Source organism: Carassius carassius, chromosome 32, assembly GCF_963082965.1.
Source record: "Carassius carassius chromosome 32, fCarCar2.1, whole genome shotgun sequence".
NCBI classification, from domain to species: domain Eukaryota; kingdom Metazoa; phylum Chordata; class Actinopteri; order Cypriniformes; family Cyprinidae; genus Carassius; species Carassius carassius.
In genome coordinates, this window is record NC_081786.1 from 12,199,908 (window position 1) to 12,226,687 (window position 26,780).

Sequence of the window (26,780 nt, forward strand, 5' to 3'; positions counted from 1 at the left end):
GTGATTTCCAACAAGAATGTCAAATTTGGACTCGTCTGACCATAAAACACTATTCCACTTTGAAATAGTCAATTTTAAATGAGCCTTGGCCCACAGGACACGACGGCGCTTCTGGACCATGTTCACATATGGCTTCCTTTTTGCATGATAGAGCTTTAGTTGGCATCTGCTGATGGCACGGCGGATTGTGTTTACCGACAGTGGTTTCTGAAAGTATTCCTGGGCCCATTTAGTAATGTCATTGACACAATCATGCCGATGAGTGATGCAGTGTCGTCTGAGAGCCCGAAGACCACGGGCATCCAATAAAGGTCTCCGGCCTTGTCCCTTACGCACAGAGATTTCTCCAGTTTCTCTGAATCTTTTGATGATGTTATGCACTGTAGATGATGAGATTTGCAAAGCCTTTGCAATTTGACGTTGAGGAACATTGTTTTTAAAGTTTTCCACAATTCTTTTACGCAGTCTTTCACAGATTGGAGAGCCTCTGCCCATCTTTACTTCTGAGAGACTCTGCTTCTCTAAGACAAAGCTTTTATAGCTAATCATGTTACAGACCTGATATCAATTAACTTAATTAATCACTAGATGTTCTCCCAGCTGAATCTTTTCAAAACTGCTTGCTTTTTTAGCCATTTGTTGCCCCCGTGCCAACTTTTTTGAGACCTGTAGCAGGCATTAAATTTTAAGTGAGCTAATTAAGTGGATAAAGGTGTAAAATTTCTCAGTTTAAACATTTGCTACATTATCTTTGTTCTATTGTGAATAAAATATTGGCTCATGTGATTTGAAATTCCTTTAGTTTTCATTTTATTAAAATTTAAAAAACGTCCCAACTTTTCCGGAGTTCGGGTTGTAGTCAGTATGGGGGAGGCTGAGCCATGATGTGTAAGTACAATGATAATTTAACCCTCCTTTCAACTGAGATAAACTTGAAACCCTGTTACTATTAGAGAATTACAAATCATCTTATAGAAATGTGTCTGGCATATGTGGCTTATTAAAATATTTGAGATTCAACAGCAGTCAGATCATGACAGATTAAAGTTGAAATCTCCAGGAGAAGATGATGCTGGTAAATACTGGGGTCACTGTGCAAGATCTTGAACTAACTAATAGAGTAAAGCCCTTCTGTCCTCTATAATTAAGACCCTGCTTTCCTTCCCCATGGCCTTCACTCCTCTTCTGCAGCTGGGGGTGAAAATTACAGCCCTTCCTCACTCTCCTACACTGCTCTCTTATTCTTTCTCTCATATAAATGAGATGCCATCTGTTGCCATCACAACTGATGGATCATTTTTTTCTACATCTGATGTCACTGTAACACATTGGTCAATCTTGCTTATTTTTTGCCAAATCCGTGAAAATAAATGGTGGGATTAAGTGGATTTGACACAGGAGATTTCTAGAATGAATGAAAACGGCAGAATGTTTGTGAGCCCTGGATCCAACAGCTCACAGGATATTGATGTAAGAATCTGTCACATATGGTGAGACTAATTAAATAATGAGGGGAATTAATCAGACCAACAAACTTGACAAATATTTACGATATACACAAAATTCCAGAATGCTCCAAACAGTTGCATCTGGTGTCTTTACACAGCTGAGTTAGGGCTGCTCTGAGCAGGCTCTGTGGCCCATTTACATACAGTAACATCATGTTAATTTTTTGTAATATTATATTTTTATTTTCATTAATTTCATGTTTTAAATTCATAAAGTGAACATTTGGCACTCAAATGTCATTGTCTAAAAGACTTTCTAAACATTTTTTGTGAAATATTTGTTTTAAAAAAGTGAACAATATTCACATTTTATGAATGCATAATATTGTTATAGAGTAAAGCAAATTCTCAATTTACCTTACTCTGAATAAACCTGTATTCAAAAGTTGCATCCCAAATATGCACTATACAATATGTAGGCCTAGTGTACTGCTCACCCATCATCTTGGTATTTAAAGTGCACATTTTCTTTTTGGGCTTTTCAATGTGAACAAATTACTCACACTATTTATACAATAAAACAACAAAGAATAGTGCATAAACTGGGATGCACATTAATTTGTGCATAATGTTGTTTGAAACACCCCTGACTATAAAGTGAAAGCCATGACATTTGCAAAGTATGGTAACCCATATTCAGGATTGGTGCTCTGCATTTAACCCATCCAAGTGCACACACCTTGCAGTGAATAGGGAACACAAACACCCCACCTACAACTCCTGCCAGCAGTGAGACTAGAACCTGTGATCTTCAGGTTATAAGTCAGACTCTCTAACCATTAGGCCACAGCTGCCACTACATATATAAATCCTACATAAGTAAAAAGAAAAGCCTATCTACGTCTCTTTACCACCCCCAAAATTTTGTTTAGAATTTCTTCTTTTCTACAAAGGCAGATCCTCTCCAAAACCCCTATAAACAGCACTAGATACAATCCAGAAATAAAACAAAAACAGTAGCACTAACCATTAACAGTATTATTTTTAGATACACAATTAATGGATAATTGTGAAGATAAAAACAGAGGTGACAACAGCCCGCCCGCTCACTAAAAATCTAAATTGGATCCATTAAAAAAAAAAAATCAGATCTGAACTCCTCCTATAAGCGGTTTCTGATTGGCTGATCCACAGCCTGACAGTCAAATCCAGTAAGTCTGCTGGACGACTCTGAGTCTGACTAATGAGGTGAGTGAGTTCCTCTCGAGCTGACTGCGTCTACACTATGCAACATACAAACTGATGGAAAGTCGATGGACGAGTGCGGTAATAGTGCACCATTTATTCGCCGCGCATCGGCAGTTTAGAACTTCCAGCTCAACTCAACATGTAGAGCGCGGCGGCTGCCCAGACACAGACTGGTGCTGCTCAACTGTGATCAACATGATTCCGCCAGCGAACATGATCCAGGAGGACATGATGGGCAAGGAGAGCGAACGGGAGGACCGTGAGCCCCAGTCACCCACATCCATCAGCCAGCACGAGTCAAAGGTTTGAAACTCACATCTCATAGAAACATCACTCACAGAGATTATACTCCTTTTAGCGTCTGATTTTGCCGCTGTGTCTTAAACTTTGACATGATGTTAATTTGCTCGTCTGCTGTAAATTGAAGTATTTTTTGAGGCTAGCACTTACCTCTGTGTCAAATACAAAGAGTGTCGTTGTTACACATCTTGAAACACTGAGAGGTGTAGACTACTAACAACAGACACCGTAAACGTGGGCGCTTTACATTTAGTTTAGTACATTTATTATGGCAGGCTAAACAGATTTAATTGTACAAATAATTATGTCACCCCATCACCTTGCTCAACCTTGTTTTATTTAAAGTACGTTAATTAAAAAAAAGGTGAACAAATATCAGTTACATTAAAATTAGATTGTAAACAAGTTTTATGGGCCTATATAAGACTATAGGCTAACAAAAGCAACAGATGGACCAGTTCTGTCATTTACATATAAGACATAGGTGAAATTTATTTTCTTTTGCGAGTCAATTTTTTAATTTCCACATAGTCATTTCTACTGTCATGTTCACCCCTGTATTTTATTTCTAAATGGTTAATACATGGTTTTTACAGCTCACCATGTAGGTTATTACAATGATGGCCATACTGTCCAGTTTTTGGTCAGGTATTCACTTATCCTGTGAAAGTAGAATAAAATATTTGATTCAAATGACCTTTGATAATATTTATAAATTATGCATCTGTTGCTTTATGTCTACCAATAACACTGTGCATATCTCCAAAATAATATAAATTTAGAAACCACCCCATACGCTGGCGATATTATCATTAATATTAAATTGTTTATTTGCAATAGGGCTAATATGTGGCCTAGTTGAAGTTACCTTTGCAAAAGGTATGTACACATACAAAATGTGTGATACTGCAGTAATTTTTTTAATTATTATTTAGTTTCAGTTGATTTGTTGTGTTTGATTTTAAGATCTGATGTGTGAGGTTATAGCAGGTGTTTTTTTTTTGTCATGGAGTTTGAGCTCATCTGTTTTTCTGGGTCATCTGTTGCCCATAGTTCTACATTCAGCCCTCAAATGTTGGACGGTCACTGTGCTTTTAGAGCTCTATGCCAGTTGGGAATTTTTTATATTTATTGTCTTTAAATCAGAAGAGATTAAGTTCTGCAAGGCAGTAAGTAGTGCTTTATTTATTTATGTAGTTATTCAGAAACAGATTCATTATTTAAATTGACTTTGTGTTATTCCCCTCCTTCCCTAAAATGCTGTTTCAGTCAAACTGTGTGCACTGAGTGTGAAAGTTTTAAATTTGTACATTATCCATGGCATTAAGTTGTTAAATATTGCTTTCACTCATCGGATGAGTCTTGAGGGATTTGTGTGTAATTGAGAGCTGTTACTTTGAGCAGTGGGATCACTTACAATTTGATGTTATTTACTGAAGCCCTGTGGAAATGTTTTTAATCCGATCATAAATTACAAAAGTTAAATTCCTTTTGAAATGGAAAGAATTTGAAACCACATTATATTTGATTTATGAACAAAGGCTAGTTTTCATGTCAGTTCTTTTGGATGTCCATTGCAGTATTCACTTGAGAATATGCCAAATAAGGATGTAATAGACTGCTAAAAAGAATATGACTCGTTATTTGTTAATGGGAGACTTTAATGCAAAGTAAAAATATATTCATAACTTAATCTCCAGTGCTGGTTGCATTTCACAGTTTTCCAAGAAGCAATAGGCTCTTAGTAAGAAGTCAAACTATCCTGCAGGGTTGTACATCTCGTTTAAACCTATTTCTAGAGTAATAAATAAGATGTTACTTCTAGAGAAGGACTTGGTCCCAATAATCAGAGAATTTCATCATTATTTATGAGGGATTTTATTTGCTATCAACCATCTCCGAGCTAAATTACTAAGATCAGGCCATATCTGTCCCAATAAACATATTCATGAGCACATGGCACCTTGAACTGATCCAGGAACACCTTTTATGACTAAAACCCAAAGTGAATTTTTAATCTCTCAGTGTTTCTGGTCTCCAGTGTGACTGATTGCTCTGTATTAATTTGTGTTTGATTAGATAAAAATGTGTTTCGAGTAAAGCGGGCCTAATAAAATGTGTCCCTCCTTTTCTAAAGACAGCAATCTTGTGCTGAAAAATACCTGACTTCCACCTTAATCAGCTCCATATCTCAGATTTGTCCTTCAGGGTAGAGCAGGACGCACATTTGGTGCTGACAGCAGCAGAATTGAATTCTAATAGATGTATAAGATTCGTGATTTTCTGGTGGAACTGGCCATTATTTTTGGAAGAGGTACTTTCAGTGCATTTCTAATTTAAACCTTCATATCCTGTGTGAAATTTCTTTAAATTATTTAGTTGGTCTTTTATAATGACCATATTTAGGTCAAATTTCTATCATTAACCATTTGAATCTGCAAAAGGGTACATCTGATGACAGTTATATAGCTTCATTTCTAATACAGTATGTTACACCTAGCCTCAAAATCTTAAAATGAAAACCTAGACATGTGCCTTTTCAAGCATTAGTCTCAGGTATTGATCTGTGTGTGTGTTCCTGTTTGATTAATTTTATTGTAACTGTCAGTCATAGTGAGACTTGAGCTAAATGTCAATGTTTTTTTTCTTTTGATAGCCTGTTGTTTAAAGTTAGTTCTGCCTTGTAAATGTCAGTAAGTACTTAAAATATTTTTTTAACAAACAGTATTTGCACCTTAATAACTCATTTGATGTTATTTACAGGGATTTCAGGCAGAAGAGCTGCTTGTGAGTGACTTTGCCTGTAAGTTGACAGTGAACTATGAGCACTGATGGACAGGAGCGGTGAGGGAGGGACTAATCGATCAATCACTCTCCGTTGGCCATCAGAGATCAATAGGTCATCGTCATACACAGGCATGCAGCTCACTAAACACACTGCACTGATCCTCTACTCTTATTGTTGGATACATAATGTCAGAGGACTGTCCAAATGGGCAATATATATAACACACACATACAGTACATACACAGAAAAAAAAAACACATATAGGGCCCCCACCATAAGGATGGCCTAGGGCCAGCTAATAGAACTATCACTTGCGTGATCAGGCCAGTAATGCAGTGTAACTAAACCTTACATTTGTTGTTCTTTTACATGTTTTTTATATCTTGCAAACTAAAACCGATAGCAGGGGTTGAAAATTTTGTCATTGTTTTTCAGCAAAAGTGTTTTATGAATTCATAGCTGTCTATATCACATGCGGTTTGTGGAGGTTCATGACTACCCTTGTCTAACCTTTAGTGTTGGGCACTTTATATATTTTTTTCTGATTTGAATAAGATTTCTGTGCACAGTACTTTGGGAAGTAGTGCAGGTTACTGTGGCCTAGAGGACATTTTTAGTAGGCAAAGATGATCCTGGTGGGTGTTGTCAGCTAATTTAGAGGGCTGTCAGTGTATGACTGATATCATGGGTAATGTGCACCGCACAAAGATGTCACGTACCAAGAGACATGACAGCTCATCTTTCTCTTCGTTTCCTGTTTTCTCTTTCATTAAGAGAACATACATAATCTGTAATTTTAGCCTTGCTGAGTTAGGTTAACATCTGATTGCTGGAGAGATCGTATAATCATCTGGAGGTTGTTTCAGTGAGAATGCCCTCATGTGACACCTGCCAAGCATCAAAAATCACCCACTCACAGAGTTTAATGCTCCGGGGGCTGTTTACGTCATATGGGGTTGAGCATTTGTCTAAATCAGATGCTAATGTTTTATGTTTGTTTCAGCTGCAGAGGCTAAAGCGATCACTATCCTTCAAGACCAAGAGTCTTCGCAGCAAAAGTGCAGATAATTTTTTCCAGCGGCCAATGGAGGATGTGAAGTTTCAGACCGAACTGCTCTCTGATGTCAGCAGCAGCACAGGTCATCTGAGCACCATCGGCATGTCCGTCTCAGCGTCCCCAGTGATGTCACTTCCTCCACCACCCCCTCCACTGCCCACCGTCATCCCGGGCAACCTGCCCATCACAATCTGTTCTCCATCCCGTGCCCCACGCCCAGCGGACCCCAACGCACACACATTTCTAGAGCACATCTTCAAAAAGCCCCATTTCTGTGACGTCTGCAACCACATGATTGTAGGTAAGCGGACGTTTTTATCTTTATGTGACTGACAACAGCTTTGCAATCTCATTACAGATAAAAAAAATGCACAAACAAAGCAGTGTTTGTGCTTATTTAGACAGGGGGGGCTATTTTGATCTCTAACATAATGATTGTAGATTAGATGACTGAAGGCATAATCTAAAATATTCTATTACCCATCTGTTGTCCAGCCTCCAGACGCTAATGTTTTGTTACTGTGGACGACGCCAAAACACAATGATTTGAGGATTTAGAGAGCGGTGAACAATGATAGAGTGGCACGACGTAATGAGTTAAAGACTCCATGAGATAAAAATCGAATGATTGTGGCTGTAGGTCAATTAGATTTGAGGTCATATGTGAGAGCACTCCTAAAAGCTTACAAAACCTGTAGCACATATACTCCACTGTTCACTGGATTGTGGTCGGTAAGTAAAAAGGTTGATTGTTCACAAATACAGTAAAAATTATGGTTGTAACGATCAACTCAAAATACGATTCACAATACTGATTTCACGATACAATTTATTCACGAAAAAAAAAAATAGATTTAAGACAATTTATAAGGTAAAAGGTGTCCTTTTATTATTGCTTGGGCAAAATGCTGCACATTTCTTTTGAAATCTGAATTGTCGAAATATGTCTCCTAACATGAAAACTAAATTAAAATGTTAAAACAAACCCAGAATCAAACAAATAAAAAACATAAATAGTTATAATAAAATTCTAGCAATATATGTTTCTGTAGGGCAGTGGCTATTTAAACAAAAAGGACAAGTCCCACCTACAAGTCCTGTTTAATACAAGTGCATCAAAATAGGATTTATGGGGACCTCTCAACTCTTTTCTGATTTTTTGAAAATGTTTTTAAATGGGTTATAACTTTTTTTTTTAAGTCTGTCACCAAAATGTGTTTTTATTGTTGGAAAGGGTAGTCAAGACAGAAGTAAATCAAACTGAGGTGTAATGTAGCTAATCGAATACTTATGCCCCACTGAGCGTCATCCGTCCAAACTGGATTTTATATCATGTAAATCATGAGTTAATTCTTAAAATTGAGGTGAGGTGGTTTTAAGATAAAGAGCACTACTTACAGTACGTGAGGTGTTAAAAAGCATATGTGCTCAGCTGAGCCTGCATTAGGGTATTTGTGGGTTTATCCTAGAAGGTAACAAGGTTGTAGCTCAGCTTTCAATTTTTGTATGTGGTGAGTCGGACAGATGTCCACCTGTTTGAAAAGAGACCCATAGCTTAAGGGTGAACAAACACACACACACACACACACACACACACACACACACACACACACACACACACACACACACACACACACACACACACACACACACACACACACACACACACAATGTATAGAAACACTTTATTAGGGACCAGTTCTCACTATTATCTAGTTGGTTATTAACATGCATATTGTTTAATAGTACTTAAAGCACATATTAGTCTGTAATATATTCTGAATAGTGTTTTATGTTTTGAATGTACAATGTGTGTGAGAAAGAAGAAGAGTGTGTCTCTGGTTGTGGCTGGCATATGGATCTGTCAGGCCTCATCACCTCTTTACCTCACTAACACTCCCTCAGAAGAGCACACTAATGAGGGCAGGGCTCCAGATCCCATCCTGGCACATCCTTATGAAAAGGACATCAAGAGGCCAAATCATGCATTTCAAAACTTTGTACTAAATTTAGAGAAACCTGAGCTTACGCAGCATTAGATGAGGAATGATCTGTCGGCTCATTATCCCACAGCATTCTGATTACTGCCATGCAGTAAGGTGAATTTTATGAGATCTCACCAGTTGTCTGGAAAAAATACAGAGTTGAGGCTCTAGTTCTTCTGCTTATGTGTCAAGTCTCAATTTCCTGCTGTGACTAATGGGTCATTACTAAATAACAAACCGTGAAATCTCCTCATATGGATCGAATGTCATGACACCTGTGTGTGACCCAAATCTCCACAGGTTGATTAAATATGAGCCCACGTGTTTCTGACCCAAATCTCTGCCTTTGGATCGGATATCAGGACACCGGAATTAACTGGGTTTCAGCATCACGTGCCTTTGTTCCATGCTTGTTTGTGATAGCCAGTGGTGTGGTGATACAGATACCTGACCTGTTGCTATGTTGTTGTTGTTGTTTTTTATCATGGCATCATTTATTTTTGATTATATACGTTTTTACTTTAACTTTTTAATATTTTTTGTAGATTTTATTTTTTAACTGGTCTCAGAGACTCTCCCAGACTTTTAATCTTAAACTATGAAAATCCATTGTAAAATAGAAAACTATATATATTTAAGAGTAAAATAAACGTAAACCATTTCAGTATTTATTTTGTGAAAATTATACTTATTTTATATACATATACAAAAAAAATTGTAAAAAGAATCACAACCACTACAACCAGCAATTGTAGTTTTTAGTATTACTAAATAGTGGTCGACCGATATGTGTTTTTTGACAGCCGATGCCGATATCTTGGAATTGCCATGGCAGTGGGGCCGATATAAAGCCAATATGATTTTTTAAATTATTATTATTAATATTTAAGAAATGTGAAATAATTTGACAATGGATTAAAAAATAAATGTATAAAAGAAACATGCTTATACTTTAGATTACAGTTTTTTTAACACATAAATAAATAAATAATAAAAATATAATCAAAAAGTAAGTAAACACTGTAACCAACAGGGCACTCAGTATTCTGGGAAGTTTGTTTGCACTAGGAATCATTTTTTTCATATAAAGCCAGGGTAACACAACACTCATGTTACATACAGCACACAGTGAAAATGACATGAATATGACAGTGGGCAAATGCATAAAGTGCAGCATAATTTGAAATCATGAGTTTAAAGTTTAAAGCATTCAATTCGCACGGACCATCACACCATCACACAGAGAACACACGATCATGCTGGATAAAAATGCACACTTCACAAGATCTCAAAGCTGGATTCGAGTTTGTAAGGTTTGTGAAATTAAATGTTCATTAATCATTCAAAGATTTTGAATTATGTAAATGCATTTTTGCTTAATGCTGACTGCAAACGAGAAAATATAATAATGTTTGCCTTTCTATTACTAATAGGCCTAATATAAAAGCAATCGTTCTAATACTTACTGTATACATTAATTTTAATATTTGTTTAACCGTTCTATCGGATTAAATATCGGCCGATATATCGGCCTTGGTGATATATCGGTCCACCACTATTACTAAAGTTAACTTTCTTTAAGTCAGTTGCTTACCGAATATTTTTCTTATCGGTGTCCATTTCCAGTTTGTGTAAAAAATATATATATATATATATATTTTACACAAATTTAAATTATTTTGGTTGCCTGTGTTTACACAATTTTAGTGTACAAATTAAGTAGAGGGTCTGTGTAAAATGTGTCTCTTCTAAAATGCCAAAATTAAAGAAACTCCCACTAAACACCCACTTAACTGTGTGGGTAAAAACTAAAGGAATTTAAGAAATGTTTTAATGGTCATGTTGTGCAGCTGTAAAGATATTTGCAAGATGCATTTCATTCAGAATGAACATTTAACAAGTGTGTTCTGTATTAATAATACTTCGTATTGATCTCATTTCAAAATGTCAGTCAGCAATTTACAAAGCATTTTCTGGATCGGAGAGCAACACGTTTTTCATGCTGATGTTCTCTCATGTTTGGCTAAAGCAGAGGCATCTATTTCTAAAGACACAGAAGCCATGCTGTATTTCAAAGTATAAAAGGAGGCTTAGCATATTGGGAATATGGTTGGCTGTCTGTGTGGGTGGATTCTCAATCCCATTGGGCAACTGATGACATTAACAACATTGAAATTAAGTCCACATAACATATCATGCAGCTTTTGCAAGTGTTGATGAATGATGAAATCATTTTCCTCTTTTTCCCTTAGGGCACACATGTCCAAAATGAAGACCAAACATTTTATGACTTTGATCAAATATTCTAATAGCACTTTCATGCATTTTAGTGAAACTTTGCCTGAACTAGATCTTAGTTGATTTCATTTTCATTTGAAATGTTCTGCCCTGCATCACCTCTCAACCCAAGACAAAGTACTCAACACATAAATACTCAATCATTAAACACATTAAAGATTTTTTGCTGAAGTGATCAGCACAGGGAGGCATAAGAGAGTCTGGACCAAGCATGTGATCTTTGATTAATCGATGGATGGCTGGAAGCAGCTTGTTGTAGCAGACAGGGGCAAATGAGCCCAGTGATTCAACACCGGGACCTGATGTTTTCACCCTATTAATTATTTCACATTCATATTTTATTATTTAAAACAACATTTTCATTCATCATTTTAAATCTTAAAGTCACTCCAAAAGAGAACTATATTATTTTCAATTATTTTGTCTTTGTCTAGTTAAAAGGATATTTCACCCAAAATGTAAATTATGTCATCATGTACTCATTTTCTTTCCATCTTTAATATCTTCTGCACATGTTATGCAGAAGATATTCTGCTTTAGCCAAAAATGAGAGAACATAAAAGAAGCTATTTCTCAAAATATCCTTTTTTTTCACAATGAAAGGCCAGATTTAGATCTCATTAACTTTCATTGAATGGACAAAAACACACACACAAAATATCTTCTTCTGTGTTCCACAAAAGAACGTCGTAAAGCTTAGGAATGACCTGGGTGTGTAAATGATGACAGAATTTGGGTGAACAATCCTTTAAAGGCTATTACATCGAAGAGTTCAGAGATACATGTTTTGAAAATGGAAACCTTTAATGAGCTGTAACTAATGCCGTGTTGCCTTGTTTGACCACCATTTTATTTTTATATTTCAAGAAATAATTGTAATGCAAGAGGGATTCTCTCCTGTAATTTTTTTTTTAGCTTGCCAAGGGGGAGCAGGCAAGGTGTTCGGTAAGTCTGTTCTGTTTGATGATGAATTGAACTCTTTAGAAACCGAATGAAAATAGATAACTCCCTTCACCCACCTCCAACCCCAACCCACCCTCTTCCCGCTTCTGTGCTCATAATGACTTGTTCAGCAACCATTAGGAAATGCATATGATGAAGAGGCTCCTCATATGCTTTCCAGACCAATGCTTAATAGAATTTTCCCCCAGAGTGGTCAATATCAATACCCTTATTCTATGATGGGATTGTTTTTTGTTTCTCATTACTGTCACAGGAATATAGATTGTGTTATTCTGTGTGTGCTGTTTTCCAGAGCTTTGCTAAGCATGCTGTTGTTATATACTGTAGATGATGGTTTACTTTGTTCTGGTAGTTTAAAGTTAATTAAAATATATATTTTGTGTGATTGGATATAGTGGAAGATACAGATGTTTTTACCAGTATTTGGCTTAAATCTCAATAAAGTGCTGCTCGCTTTTGGGAAGCAGCTGGAAAGGTGACTTTAACATACAGTAATTATTATTTATTGTCTTACCACAACAAAAATCTGTTTATGTTTATCCTGCTGCTGCACAAAGGCAGTTTTTTAATTTCTGAAAGCAATTAGGCCTGATTAATTCTCCATTACCCAAAGATCATCCAAAGAAGCATGCATCAAAATGTTGCATAATTTGCCATGGGAAAAGCTGTTTATTTTGGTTAATGAAACATTCAGTTCTATCTGTAAGAAATAAACTTAATTTTACCCTGAGTTCACCCCTGAGTTATCATAATGGGAGGAGTCAGAGGCATCTATGGATTAAAGAATGTTTTTATTATTATTTTATGGCACAAGAGTGTTGTTACTGGAAGAAGCAGAAAATGGATGTTATATATAATGTGCTCTTGGTGAATTTATTTTAGCAGTTGGTTTTGAGGCTGTACAATGAATCGAAATTAAATTGCAATGCAAAGGCAATAAATCATAATTAGGCAGAAGCAGCGATTGTAATGCGTATCTTTCAGTGAAGCACGGTTCTGCAAACAGTATAAAATATCCATCTAAAGGCCAGTTATGAAGTGAATTTGGAGTTAAAACATGTTATTAAATGTGGTATTTTCACGTTTTCAGATGGAGCAGCATTTACTACACAAGGCCGTAGTTCACGAAGATACGCAAACAGCTGTAATTATCGAGAACGATTTTGTCGATTTCATAATCCTACAATTAAATCATCTGCGATTATGAACGCGATTTTTCATAGCTTTTCAGCAAACTATGGCTCTAAGTAAATGCTGCTCCACCTTAAAGTAGGTGATGGAAATTTACTGCTAATCACAGAACCGGTTTTACTGACTAAATACGCATGACTATCGCGATTAATCACATTTGATTAATCGTGCAGCCCTATTTTGTTTACAGTTTGTTTGCAGTTTGGTGGACAGAACCTTAGAGTTTTACAGCTTGCACATTGTGACTTCTGTGGTGGAGATCTACATTCTCTGCTTTCAAGTGAACTCAAATGTTATGCACAAATATCGATATCAGGCAAAGCATACATGTATAGCTTCCTTCTGTCTTTCTTCCTTCTACATTCTTTTTCCCTCCAAGTGTCTAAATCAATAAAACCGTGTCTCTGAATGCATGTTCTGAGCATCAGGTGTTGGGATATCAAATTGTGAAACTGAGCAAATATAAGAGTAGGATTTCTGTTTGAGAATAATTGTTGTTTTATTGGATAGTGTCTTGTACATTCGTTCTCAAATTTTCGCTTTGCTCTCGTTTGTCTTCAGCTGTTTCTGTTCAGCTTAGCATTAACACCTGCATTTTCCCGTTTCCAGTACTACCAATAAGTGTGAATTCTGCAAGTGTTTCTGTGAAGTGGAACTGTGAAGCCATAATTTAACAATCTTCTTATAAGCAATCTTCTTTTTAGGAAAAGGAAATATAGGCCAGAATGATGACCAACAACCTGAACACTTGCAGAATTGCTCCCCACACTCTTAAAAATAAATGTTCCATGAAAAACCTTCAAAATCCATTAAACCTTACCATAGTTTTCTGTGGGAAAATTAATTAGAAAAATTTTAAAAATTTAGATAACTTGAATGTTCTTCACACTAAGAAAAGAAAGTGCACTTTTGGAACATTTTTCAGAGTGTTTGATATTCTAACCCTTCAGTAAGAACTTCTGACAGAATTATATGGAATTTCATGTTAAACTGCTGATTATGAATTTATTGTGGATGATAGTAAACAAACTATTGCTCTTGATAATAGAATTTCCCAACAAAACTTTGACCTGTATTTATTGATCACTATGTGTTGTTTAGCAGTAATATACCATTGCTTTGTACAAATAACCTTTATATTCAATAAGTTTGCTCTCAAAAGACATTTAAATCTGATATTAACTGAATTTGACCTCAACTGCTAGGCACCAATGCTAAGCTGGGCCTCCGGTGCAAAGCCTGCAAGATGGGCATCCACAACAAGTGCCTGGATCGAGTTGGACAGCAGAGATGCATGGGGAAATTGGTGAGATATTTTTTTTTAACTTTATTTGAATCGAGTGCTTTTTCCCTCACTTTGAAATTGAATGTGGAACTAAACGTATTCAGTGTTTGTTCGTTGTTAATCAGGTTGGCCAATATTTGTTTATCGTATGAAGAGGCTAATTAAGACATTACATAACAGATAGTGCTGCAATGAAAACACACTTCTCCGGTCTCCACTGATGGAGAAACCAAGTCCATACTTATAATTTGCAATATCACTTTCCTGGTGTTCCTCTCTGGCAGTAGGTGAAGATTTTTAGTGTGAGTGTCAAGATATGATACTCTTCACAGTGTTATTTTTGGTGATTTGAAAGTGTGATTCATCAGTCTCTTTTCCTTCCATGAATTTATGTGTGAGAATGAATGTTAGTGATTCTCCAGTGTGAACTAGAGAAAGTGAGAGAGAACAAATATGGGAAAGTTGATACAGAATATCAAGATGCATCTATCATGTAAACACCTCTGTGCTTTGCTCAGGGGACCCACAAGTCAAGACTCTTCTGGGAAATTCACACGCCCCCCCCCCCCCCCCCACACACACACACAGGGAAAAAAATGGCAAAAAGGAAAAAGTGCTAAAATTTCCATTGCTTTTCCCATGGCTTCAGTGCTGTACCGGAGTGAGTCAGGTTTCTCAGAGAAGGACTGAGTGACCTTGAGAACAAGTTCAGCTTTCTCAAAAACCTATTCCTATGTAGAAAGAAGTCATAATGCTGAAGACAATATTGCTAAAATAAGAGATTGAATTAATAATGACATCAAGATATATTTATATATGTGCAGAATAAAATTTTTAAAGGGGCCATGACATGGATTTTCCTTGAGGTTTACTTACAATGTTAATAAAGTTTTTTTTGCCCCCTCCCAAAAAAAAGTAAACGTGTAAAAATGATTATTTTCAACACTCATTCTGACCCTCTGTTTAAAATGGTCTGTTTTTAAGGGGCGTGTCCTTTAATCAGCCAATGTTATGATTGGCTAATGTCATTGCATAGGAAGCAGTATTAATGCCCTGCCCCCCTCTATTGCTTTTGGGTGTTTAGACATCATGATCAAAATAAAATGGTAATTTCCTCACAATGCATTATGAAATCATTTACTTGCGGTTTGTGATGCAGCTGCAGTCAGATCTAGTACCACTTCATATTTCAACAAATGTTTCTTCGTGAACTCTCTATGACATTGAGCCTCGTTTACAAAACAAAATGCTCTGATCAGTCCTCTGACACGATCCAGGGTGCTTATTGGTGGAGAGGACACAGAGTGATGAAGCCAATGATTAAGAGTCCATGATGGTCAGAGGCCATTGGGCAAATTTGGCCAGGATGCCGAGGTAACACGTCTACTCTTTTTCGAAGGACATCCTGGGATTTTTAATGACCACAGAGAGTCAGGACCTCCGTTTAACATCTCATCTGAAGGACAGTGCTTTGTATAGTATAGCGTCTTTACAATCCACTTGTTCCTTACGTTGGGATTCTTCTGATATCTATACAAAGACGTGAACACTCTCAGCATAATCAAGTGTCAAGCCGTTGAGAGGCTAAATGCCAGTGGGCGGGGCCTATGGTGAGAAGGTGACTATTCGTCAATGTCTTGCTGGTACAAAGATCTCTTATATGGCAAAAGATCAAGACAAATTTGATTTCTCATGTCATGACCCCTTTCTATACACACTCATACTACTGTTCAGAAGTTTGGGATCTGTAAGTTTAAATTTTTTTATTGTTTGCATTTTTGAAACCCTAATTGTGACGGTTTAAAATTACTTTTTAATTTTTTGAAATTTTACTTATATCACATGGTCCTATAGAAATCATTCTAATGTGCATTTTTATGATCTTTTTATTGATTTTTGAAAGAAGAACACAACAGAGCTGTGGGTAGAATGGCTTTTGACCAGCATTTTTTATTATTAGAATCCAGCACTTTTGGTTCTAGTACTATAGTATGAGCTCATCAACACAGGAAGTGGAAAAAAATGCTGTCATGGCACTTCAGACCATTTGGTGGGTTGAGACAACAAGTCTCCCAATGATGTAGAGGGCTCTCACAGATGGAAAATATAGCTCTGGGGGGGTCAGGATTTAAAAGAGAACAACTCCCCACAGGATTCACTTCTAATTCCACTTTTGCTCTAAAGTGGACAAGTTGCTATTTTTAAACTCTGCTTATTTCTCTTGGCTTGTCTGAGCAGTGAGAACCATTGAGCTATGAGGGCTTTTCAGAAAAGAGTGCTTTACTATCAGCATGACATGAGCTGAGTCCTGATTGTCAGTCAACCAGTACAACTCCCATTATGTGCAATTGAACATCGCATGGTGTAGCTATTGTTGTTCTTTTAGTTGGTTAAGCAAATTAATCACATGGAAGTTTTTCAGTGGAGTCACTTGATATTTTAGGGCGCTCACAGACATGGTGCACTCTTGTCAAATGCATTTATTAGCATATACTTCAGCACTGAACATGTCTCTTTACACGCTTCTTCAGTGAGCTCTTGGAGAAATGTGACGTACTGTAGTAGCACTAGAGAGCTTCTCTCTGGGTTCGAGTGGTACTTAAATTAGTCCCCAACCTAACGAAGAAGTCTTCAAAGCAGATTTGTGATGCTGATGGCGTAGACACCCTGCCAGGACTCAACACAACAAATACAAATAAGGGAATATTGAGCCTGGCTTCTTTCTTAGGGCTGTGTGTATGTGTGCTACTGAATGCTAATTAAGCCATAGGAGCTTGTTTTTTATTGATTTGAACCACTGAATCCCAGTGTTAATATATCTTAAAGGGTATAAAATCATTTGCCTCATTACCAGTCATTTATATGAACTTATTGACTGCTATCAGACTGATGATGTATTCATCATTAAAGTGTTGTTATCCTTAAGGCATGACAAAGCAGCAGTTTGACCAGACATGAATCAAATATACACTAGTAATGCAGCAGTAAAACAGGACACCTGACCTTACATGAGAGCACAACTAGGGACGTTTATATGTGTATATACTGGTGTATATGGCTGAGAAATATACAGTACAGACCAAAAGTTTGGACACACCTTCTCATTCAAAGAGTTTTCTTTATTTTCATGACTATGAAAATTGTAGATTCACACTGAAGGCATCAAAACTATGAATTAACACATGTGGAATTATATATGGAATTATATACATAACAAAAAAGTGTGAAACAACTGAAAATATGTCATATTCTAGGTTGTTCAAAGTAGCCACCTTTTGCTTTGATTACTGCTTTGCACACTCTTGGCATTCTCTTGATGAGCTTCAAGAGGTAGTCACCTGAAATGGTCTTCCAACAGTCTTGAAGGAGTTCCCCGAGAGATGCTTAGCACTTGTTGGCCCTTTTGCCTTCTGTCTGCGGTCCAGCTCACCCCTAAACCATCTCGATTGGGTTCAGGTCCGGTGACTGTGGAGGCCAGGTCATCTGGCGCAGCACCCCATCACTCTCCTTCTTGGTCAAATAGCCCTTGATGCCTTCAGTGTGACTCTACAATTTTCATAGTCATGAAAATAAAGAAAACTCCAAGTTTGGTGTGTCCAAACTTTTGGTCTGTACTGTATAGATAAAATTACACCTCAATATTTTTCAGTTGTTTAATGATATTTGATACATATTCTATATATATGTATTTGCTATTAAATGGCTCATAGGAATCAAAAAATCATACAATAATCACAGCAGTTCTTTACAAATGAACACATGAAGAGTTATATTTAATAATTTTCATTTATGTTATACACCAATGACAATACATAATGAACAACAATATTTACAAACTATTTATGTACTATTATTGCTAAAGCACTTTAAAAGATGCAGAGATGTTCATTTTTGAGTGATTATGCAAATTAATTGTTAAATGAGACTTTGAATCAATTAACTGCAACGGCCAGTTTGAAATTAATCTGACACATTAGTTAATCATCTCTGTATTAACAGTGTTGGAATGGCAAAACAGTCTAATGACACAATCTCTATGAATTGCAATGGCCAAAAAAGCATATTAAATTTCATGTGATATTGAGTGTGTCTGAAGCTTGTGTCAGTTGTGATCGTCTTGAAATTTCAGCATGCTATAGCTGAGATTAAACAAAGAGAGGCACTTAACATGAAACTATTTTTTAGAGTCTACAGTGCCAATGAAAGTAACAAACATATCTAGTTTACTTTACATCTGTATTTGATTTGTTCAAAATCATTCAGATTGAGAATAACTAGTGTTCACCTTATTTAGTATCAGAATCAGAAGAGCTTTACACACACGAGGAATCTGACTTGACGACAGGAGCTTCCAGTGTAGAAGAAAGTACAGACATAGTACAGACATACATAGGAATGACACAGTAGTGATGGAATAGCCTAAAATACTAATACATGAAAAATAAAACTGAAATGATTAAATAATGTACTACATACTGAAATAGAAGTATAGGAAATGGGCTCTACTGCAGCCACAGTGCTGTCCATGATGGTCAGTGGGGGGAGAGCAGGGGGTTCCTCCTGAAGTCCACGATCATCTCCACAGTTTTGAGCATGTTAAGCTCCAGGTTATTAAGACTGCACCAGACAGGCAGCTGTTTAACCCCCTGTCTGTAAGCAGACTCGTCTTTATTTGTATTTATTTAAATTTGTATTTTTATTTTATTTCACATTTTTAAATTTACTTGTATTTATTTAGCATGAATATATAGTGAATAAACATTTCTCTGTTGTATGTTTTACATGCTCCCATTGAGGTTACAAAAATGCCCAAAAAAGTAAATGAATAAAACAATGAAATCCACTGATCCTGTTTGTGTGATTGCAGCCTAAAGGTTTCCGGAGATACTCGAGCTCCCCTCTGCTGATCCAGGAACAGTTTGGCTGTATTCGGGAGGTGATGCCTATTGGTGAGCAACATGCAACATTTATTTATTCTTTTACTTCTGCACAATATGCCATAACATCACCAGTTTGAATATCCTGTTCACTGATATTTTGTAGTATTTTGACATATCTTTTGTCCTAGCCTGTTGCAGTAGAGTTGACCCGGTGTATGAGACTCTGAGATTTGGAACCTCTCTGGCACAAAAGACCAAGCGGACCAGTGGATCAGAGTCACCACAGAGAAACTCTGTAAGAAACGCTTGTTAAGTACTCTCACAGTTTTCATGCCTTTTAAAAAATACATTGCTCCAGTTAGTGTTGCTAAATTAATTATTTAAAATATCATTTTAAACTGTGCTGTAAATTGTTTTTGTGACCTGAATTTTCAAATATTCAAATAATATGTATTTTTTGGAAGTTGCATACTCTTATTTGATTGTGCATGTGGCAGTTTGAATAAATGTAATAGTGTGTGTGTGTGTGTGTGTGTATTGGTGTGTGTGTGTGTGTGTGTGTGTGTGAGAGAGAGAGACTGGTCATAGTAAACATGAATCCATCATTTACCTGCAGGCAATCTGCTTCAGTTTAGGCTTTTAAAAAGATTGATAATGCATTTTAAAATGTGTGTCTGCTTGGCTGCTTGTGCAGAGAGTGAAGCGCTTGTGGTAAAAATGGTGATGATTATTATGATTCATTCAATAAAACACTCAAGAAAATTAAATTTAATCTCCTTGAGCTCCTCTGCTCAAGTCTTAATTCAGAATCAAGTCCATTATTTCCTCTCTACACAATATTTTTTTTGGTTCTTCTATTAGAGGCATTATCACAGGGATGCAGTTTCTGTTATAAAGCAAAAATGTTGTCACCATTATTATATTTATAGCAATGTATTTGGTCCTTTTTTAGTTTATTCGCAATTGTAGTATGTTAATACAAAGTTTAATTTTTTTTTGTACTCACATTTATTTTATCTGTGTGTGCGCATGTGAATGTTTAAACCATTTAATATGCAGTTACTACGGGTGTAAGGGAATCTAAGGGGCCCAGATGTAATGTTTTACTGCTTGAAACAAACACAGGCACACACACACACACACCCTGGAAGGAAGTGATGGTCAGCTTCAGATAATGCCCCTCTAAAGCAAATATGACCAAAAAAGGGAGAGAATAAGAAGAAAGAGAGAGAGAAAAGACAGAGGACACAACATGACAGAATGAAGCTAGGATTAAATAAATCAAATTATTTGCAAAATAAAGATAAGTTTGTATGGCATTTAATAGATGTAACTCTCTGAATAATAAGTAGTTAATATTAATCTTTTCATGTTTATCAGAAAAAGACATTTCTTAGGACATGTGTATGTGAGAGAATTCATGTGTTGTTATCATTTGTTCAGACCACTGACGTGGCTCAGGTGCCAGAAGAAAAGACGGCCCACAGCAGTCGAGCTCAACTCACCAGGAAACCCAGTGACAACGGTAAGATCCCTGTTCGAGTTACGTAAAAAAAAAGATTCATAGTAAAATAATTATATTCAATAATTAAATTCTACAATTTCCTATTCAAATAAATGTTATATTCATTTATAAGCACTATTTATTGTTAAAGTATGACTAAAATAACCCCACCTATGATAAAACTGACCTAACAGAAGGAGCTCATGTGAATCTGATCTTCTATCCCACAATCCTTCTTTTGACTCCTAGCTGCTAGCTTCTGATCAGACACATTGTTGAAACTCATTAGTGCTTTATATAACATGACACACCGAATTGGATGGACTGTGATAGTATCAGGGAGATGAATGGTCTTGATCAGGGTGGTCTCTGGTTCATCACAGATTGACCCCAGCTTCAGTGAATGCCCACGACTGTGTGCTCTGGGAAGAGAGACAGAAAAATGTAATCTCTGGTGCCACATAGGTGCCAGCATGACCGAGAAACTGGTATTTTTGGGTAATCAGTCCACCCCTCTGAACAATGACCCACTGCATCATTCATTTAACCTCATGCAAGGTTTATTCTGTCACGATCAACAGTTTTTACACATTGATTTTTCTTGTGTTGTGTGTTTTAGTTTTTGCGCCAGTGGAGAATGGAACAGAACATTTTCATATTGCTGAAAGGAAATCAGAAGAATCACCTGTAAGCGTTATAACATCTCTTTATGTAACACTTTTGAATAAGATGCATAACATTTATTAAGCCATTATCCTGTGTCTATGGGTCAGTGTAGGCACCTAAAAATGTAGCTACCACAAAGCTGTTGAACTTTTGCACTGTTATCTAGAGGAAAAAAAGGTATAGTTAACTGAACACACGTTGTTTGGAAGGCATGTTGTCACACTGCTGTATATCTGGTTAGTTTAGCAGAATTAAACAGTAAAATGAGGTGCACTGATGGTCAAATAAAATTAAAAGGGTCATATGACGTTGCTAAATGACGTTGATGTATGACGTTGTTTGAATAAGGCATTTTAGTAATGCGTGGATGAGTAACTAGCCCCGCTGTCCCCTGCACACATTTTCAGAAGTAGTCTGTTGATTTGTGATGTCTCATCCTGTTTTTGTCCCTGTGTGTTTAAACTGTAGTCAAACAGAGAGCTGAAGAGGGACCCTGTGCAGCTCAGTACTTATGTGGCTTTGTTTGAATTTGCCCCCCAAGACAACCAAGACCTAGAAATGAGGTGAGAAGAATACATTTTTATTTTTATCACTTTTTATCATTTTTATTTTCCCTTTTCCCACCCAATTAGTTGTCATGGCAAAGCGCTGTCTGCTGGACAATATCCTGGTGATAGCAGTTCACTCAGCATTTCTTAATATGCAGAACACATACTGTGTGCTTACCTACACTGACAAGCACGCTCTTGTATAAACATGAATATTGATGGAAAAATGTTTTAAAAGTTTAGATGCTGACCTTGTGATTAAGGTGCAGTCAAACTTGCTTCAGCTTTTGTTATGAATATGGCAATAGAACAGGTTTTCTATTTTAGTAATAAAAAGATAATGAATAAATGAAAGTGAATGATGCACAGTATTACCAATGTAACTTTGCAATAAATGCAATCTGTTTTGGTTCTTCATAACAGGCTGAATGTGGACTTAGACATACAGTGCTATAAATGAATAGCATTATAAAGTTAAAAGTCCATGAACATTTAAACCTGTGGATCTCCCAGAACTTGTTCTGGTACTTTGATTGTGACCGCTGTGAGACTGATTCTGATTGCTCACACACAGACTTCTCTTTGCAATCATTCACACAGCAGCACTTTTGTTTCTTTAGTTTCAGGTCTGATTCTCATAACATAACATGTTTTCTCATAACATAGTTTCATTCTGGCCTTATGTAATGGCATGAAGCTATCGCAGATTTTCAGTACAGCCTCATCAAGGCTTTCATAATCATAAATTAATTCCAAAATGAATTTCCTACTTTTGAAAGGGATGTTAGGTCTTAATGTCTGTCCTAATGCATACTTCACTCTCTACAGACCCGGAGATCGAATAATCCTGGCAGATGATTCCAATGATGATTGGTGGAAGGTACAATTATTACACATTTGCAGAATGTTTGATGAAAAAAGACTTCAATGGTTAAACCTTGATTGTCTCCAAAATGTGACAGTCGACATCAATGAAGGCTGGAAACTTTTAAACCACTTTTCAAATCTGAACTGATTTTACAGTTCTAAATGACTGAGGATCACACATTTCCATACTTTAAAGTTCTTCAGAACACAACAAACTCATGCAAAAAGAAATTTTCTGTAAAAACATTGTGTTGGTTGAAACATATGTAACATATTTGATATTCTCTGACTGGATGGAATCTTTTAGCCTTGTTCAGACTGTCAGTCCATATCCTGTTTTTGTGAATCTGAGCTAATTGATTGATAGTCCACAGTTTGTATCGCAACTGTTCAGATTTTGTGTATCCCGTGGTGCTCTATATAATATCTGCATTGATTTCTATAGCAATGATGTTGTGTTGGTATGACTGTTGTTATTGTTGTTATTACCATAATGACAACGTGATGCCATCGCACTGGATTATATTACGTTTTATGAGGCAGCAGCAAAAACTTAGGAAGATGGAATGTGCGGCTTTATTCCATGCTGCTGTCTGTCAACTCAAAGAGGTGTGTTTACCAGCAGTATATTGTAATTTTCTGCTTTACTTGCACTTTGCAACAGCACAACCTTGTTTCTACAAGGACATTCAGCATGTTTTCTACAAACAACATCTGATGTGTTTACATTTCACATGGGACAAAATTTGATCTGAGCGGTCAGACTGAAACAGATCTTGATTTTAGTTTGTTGGTATTCACACTTGCTAAATAAGATCGCATTCCAAACGGATATGATTTCAAAAATTGGATTAGGACTGACAGTCTGAACAAGACTATAGTATAGTCTGAATCTAGAAAATCTGCAAACTGGCTCTGACTTCCTTCAAACTGTAAACCGGGGAAAGAATCTGGGCAAAGGTCACAAATACATAAAAAGCAATACATAAATCTACATCATGTAATTTTAATAGAGCTATAATACTATTTATTATGGAGTTCACCACCAAAACATCGGCAACTTGATATTTGGTTGGTTCTTTTCAAATATTTCCAAACCGAATACATAGAAACTCTAATGGATCTAATGGAAGTCAAATGGAGAAAATGTGAAAAACCATTTCAGTGCTCTTCTCCAAGCATTTACAATTTCATGAGGACTGAAGCTTTCAAGCTTAAAAAGGACACAAAAGCACCATAAAAAATAAATGAAGTCTATATGTATTTAATGGTATGTGTGTGCTATATTCCAGTTTAAAGCTTTGTGTGAGAAACAGACTAACATTTATGTCTAAATTATTGACAGTATTTTTTAAGACTAGTGACTGTGGGTTTAGATTTTTGCTCTTGTGTATTTTGCTAACATTTTCCAGGGTGTGATTGAAGATAGAATAGGTTATTTCCCAGCATCCTTTGCGCATCAGGTGAGGACGGGCGACAGGGTGTTCAGATGTAACCGAACCTTTATTGGCTGTAAGGAGCAAGGGCAGATCAACATGAAGGAGGGACAAGTGAGTAGCCTCTTATAATTTCCAACTCGGATTCTCGTCACAGACAGCTTGATAATGCTGCTGTATCGACACACTTTCAGATTTGTGTCAGCGGTGAGGACGAACACAATGGCTTCATCAGAGTAGCGAGTGGGAAAAAGAGAGGATTCGTGCCCTGTGATGTCCTGGAGAATATATGATGTGAAAGAACAGAGAGAAGAGATGGTTCATTTAGAGAAAAGGAAAGACTTTTCATCACTGTTTGAATGATCTATGGATCCACCTGTAGTGTGGGCAGACGCTGGAGGGCTCTTCAGGACTCGGTGTCTCCCTCAGTGACAGAAGGAAGAATGGACAATGATTTCAAAGAGTATTTGGACATCTAAGTTGGACCTAAAAATGTGTATATTTAATCTCATTTACTAACAAAACCAAACCATCTGCAAACAAATGCTGCCAGAGAACCAACGCTACTTTTTAAAGCTATTTTTTCAGCCCATCAAACATGCTGAATGAAATCGAATACGTGTTTCTTACTAAGTTGAGGTGATGGATCCAAACATAGTGCCTGTTTTCCTCTAGTTTTTTAAAGATAGTTATCATTTAAAACCTAAACTTGTATTAGGTTCAGATAAATGCCATTTGGTTTGGTATTTTGATATCTAACCATTTTCACATCAAGCTTAATTGTCCAAATACTTCTTGGGGCCATTGTTTGTGTGTTTCATAAACTGCTGAATGTCAGTGTCATGTTTTCTTCTCGAGAGAATTGTGTTTTCTGTATTTAATTTATTGAATGTTGGTGTAGGGGGTCGTCAACCACAACACTTTTCACTATCTATTCAATATACTGTAGCATCAAAACTCACATTGTTTTGAAATATCTTAATTTTTAAGGCAACTTATGTAATGCTTCATATATTTCTATAAAGTCCAATACATGTTTAATGCTGTGTAATATATGTTCTATTTTAACCCATTCTTTTCAGTTTATGTGCAGGTGTATTTTGTTCTTTGACAATTACTTTAAACTTGCAGTCCCAAAATTGTATTTTCCACTCATGCTTCAGAGAACAGAACAGGAATGATCAGATCTCTGCTGATGTTAATTTTAATTCATAGCAGAACATACACATTCCTTGGTCAAACACAATCTCTGGGCTATATGATAAAAGCATGTGGACAAGGGTTTATGCAAACAGATCGTTTTTGTCTTTTATGTCCTATTGTGTTCAGATGTCTCAAACATAGATGTGCTATATGTCATCTGTTCTCATTATCTTTTATTATTAAGACATTTTATTTTAGAAAAAGAATCATTGTGATAAATAAAGCAAATTTACACCATTAAAGCAGGTATGACTAAAGAAAATGGTTACAGTAAAAAACAATTAAATTACTGTTTTTATTATTATTGTTATTATTATTTATTTGAGTCTAGTCATGGAAGCATAGGCATCATGTTGTGCCCATTTATGATACATAATCTCTGTCTCTTTATAAGATCATTTAACTCATCATGTCTAGTCTTTTGATATTTTAATTTGAGCTCACTGAAGCTGGCTTATTGTACAGCATGATATTGCTCTGTATATACTTTATGTACAGAATTAAAGTTTATTTATTGATCTATTTCTTGTCCTGTGCCTTTGTGTATTTAAGGAATTGTTCAACCGAAAAATAAATGTATATTGAAAATGAGCTCACCCACAAGCCATTCAAGATGTACACTGGTGGCCAAAATGATTAGAACACCAAGTGTTTTCAGCAGCTAAAAATGGTTTTAAGTCCGTTATTTCTATATTTGTCTCTAAGTAGGAAATATCAGTTTGCATTCCCAAACATTCATTTGCCATTAAGTGTAATAATCCAGAGAGATTTTTGTCTGCCGGTGCTCCACACAGATCTGATCTCATCATCATACTGTAGAGTCTGTCTGAAAAGTCATGAAAAAACAGAACAAACTGAGACAGACTAAATCCAGAAGAACAGTGCCAATTTTTCCAAGATGCTTCAAGAAGCCTACCTGCAAATCTACCTGAAAAACTATGCACCTAGGGCAAAAGCTGCTTAAAACGCAAAGAATTGTCATTCCAAATGTTGATTTAATTTAGTTAATAGAAGTTAATCGATAAAGCAAATCCATTTATGACAATATTTTTGACAGCATCCTCATTTTACAGTATTTTTACACATGAGCCTAAAACCTTTAACAGTACTCTA

The 26,780-nt window shown here is 36.3% G+C and overlaps 1 protein-coding gene across 2 annotated transcripts; it reads left to right on the forward strand.

The window, feature by feature from the left end:
* Positions 1–2,706: 2,706 nt before the first annotated feature.
* Positions 2,707–26,189, forward strand: stac (SH3 and cysteine rich domain). 2 transcript variants are annotated; one of them, XM_059520307.1, is made up of 12 exons: positions 2,707–2,999; positions 6,788–7,142; positions 12,040–12,069; positions 14,484–14,584; positions 19,431–19,512; positions 19,632–19,738; positions 20,887–20,968; positions 21,567–21,634; positions 22,082–22,176; positions 22,990–23,041; positions 24,441–24,578; positions 24,659–26,189. In XM_059520307.1, exons 1-12 carry the CDS (start codon positions 2,751–2,753, stop codon positions 24,755–24,757), a joined length of 1,458 nt encoding a protein of 485 aa, XP_059376290.1. In that variant the 5' UTR covers positions 2,707–2,750; the 3' UTR covers positions 24,758–26,189. The 2 variants fall into 2 exon arrangements, with proteins under 2 accessions (XP_059376290.1, XP_059376291.1); XM_059520308.1 differs by lacking the exon at positions 12,040–12,069.
* The last annotated feature ends 591 nt before the right edge of the window (positions 26,190–26,780 follow it).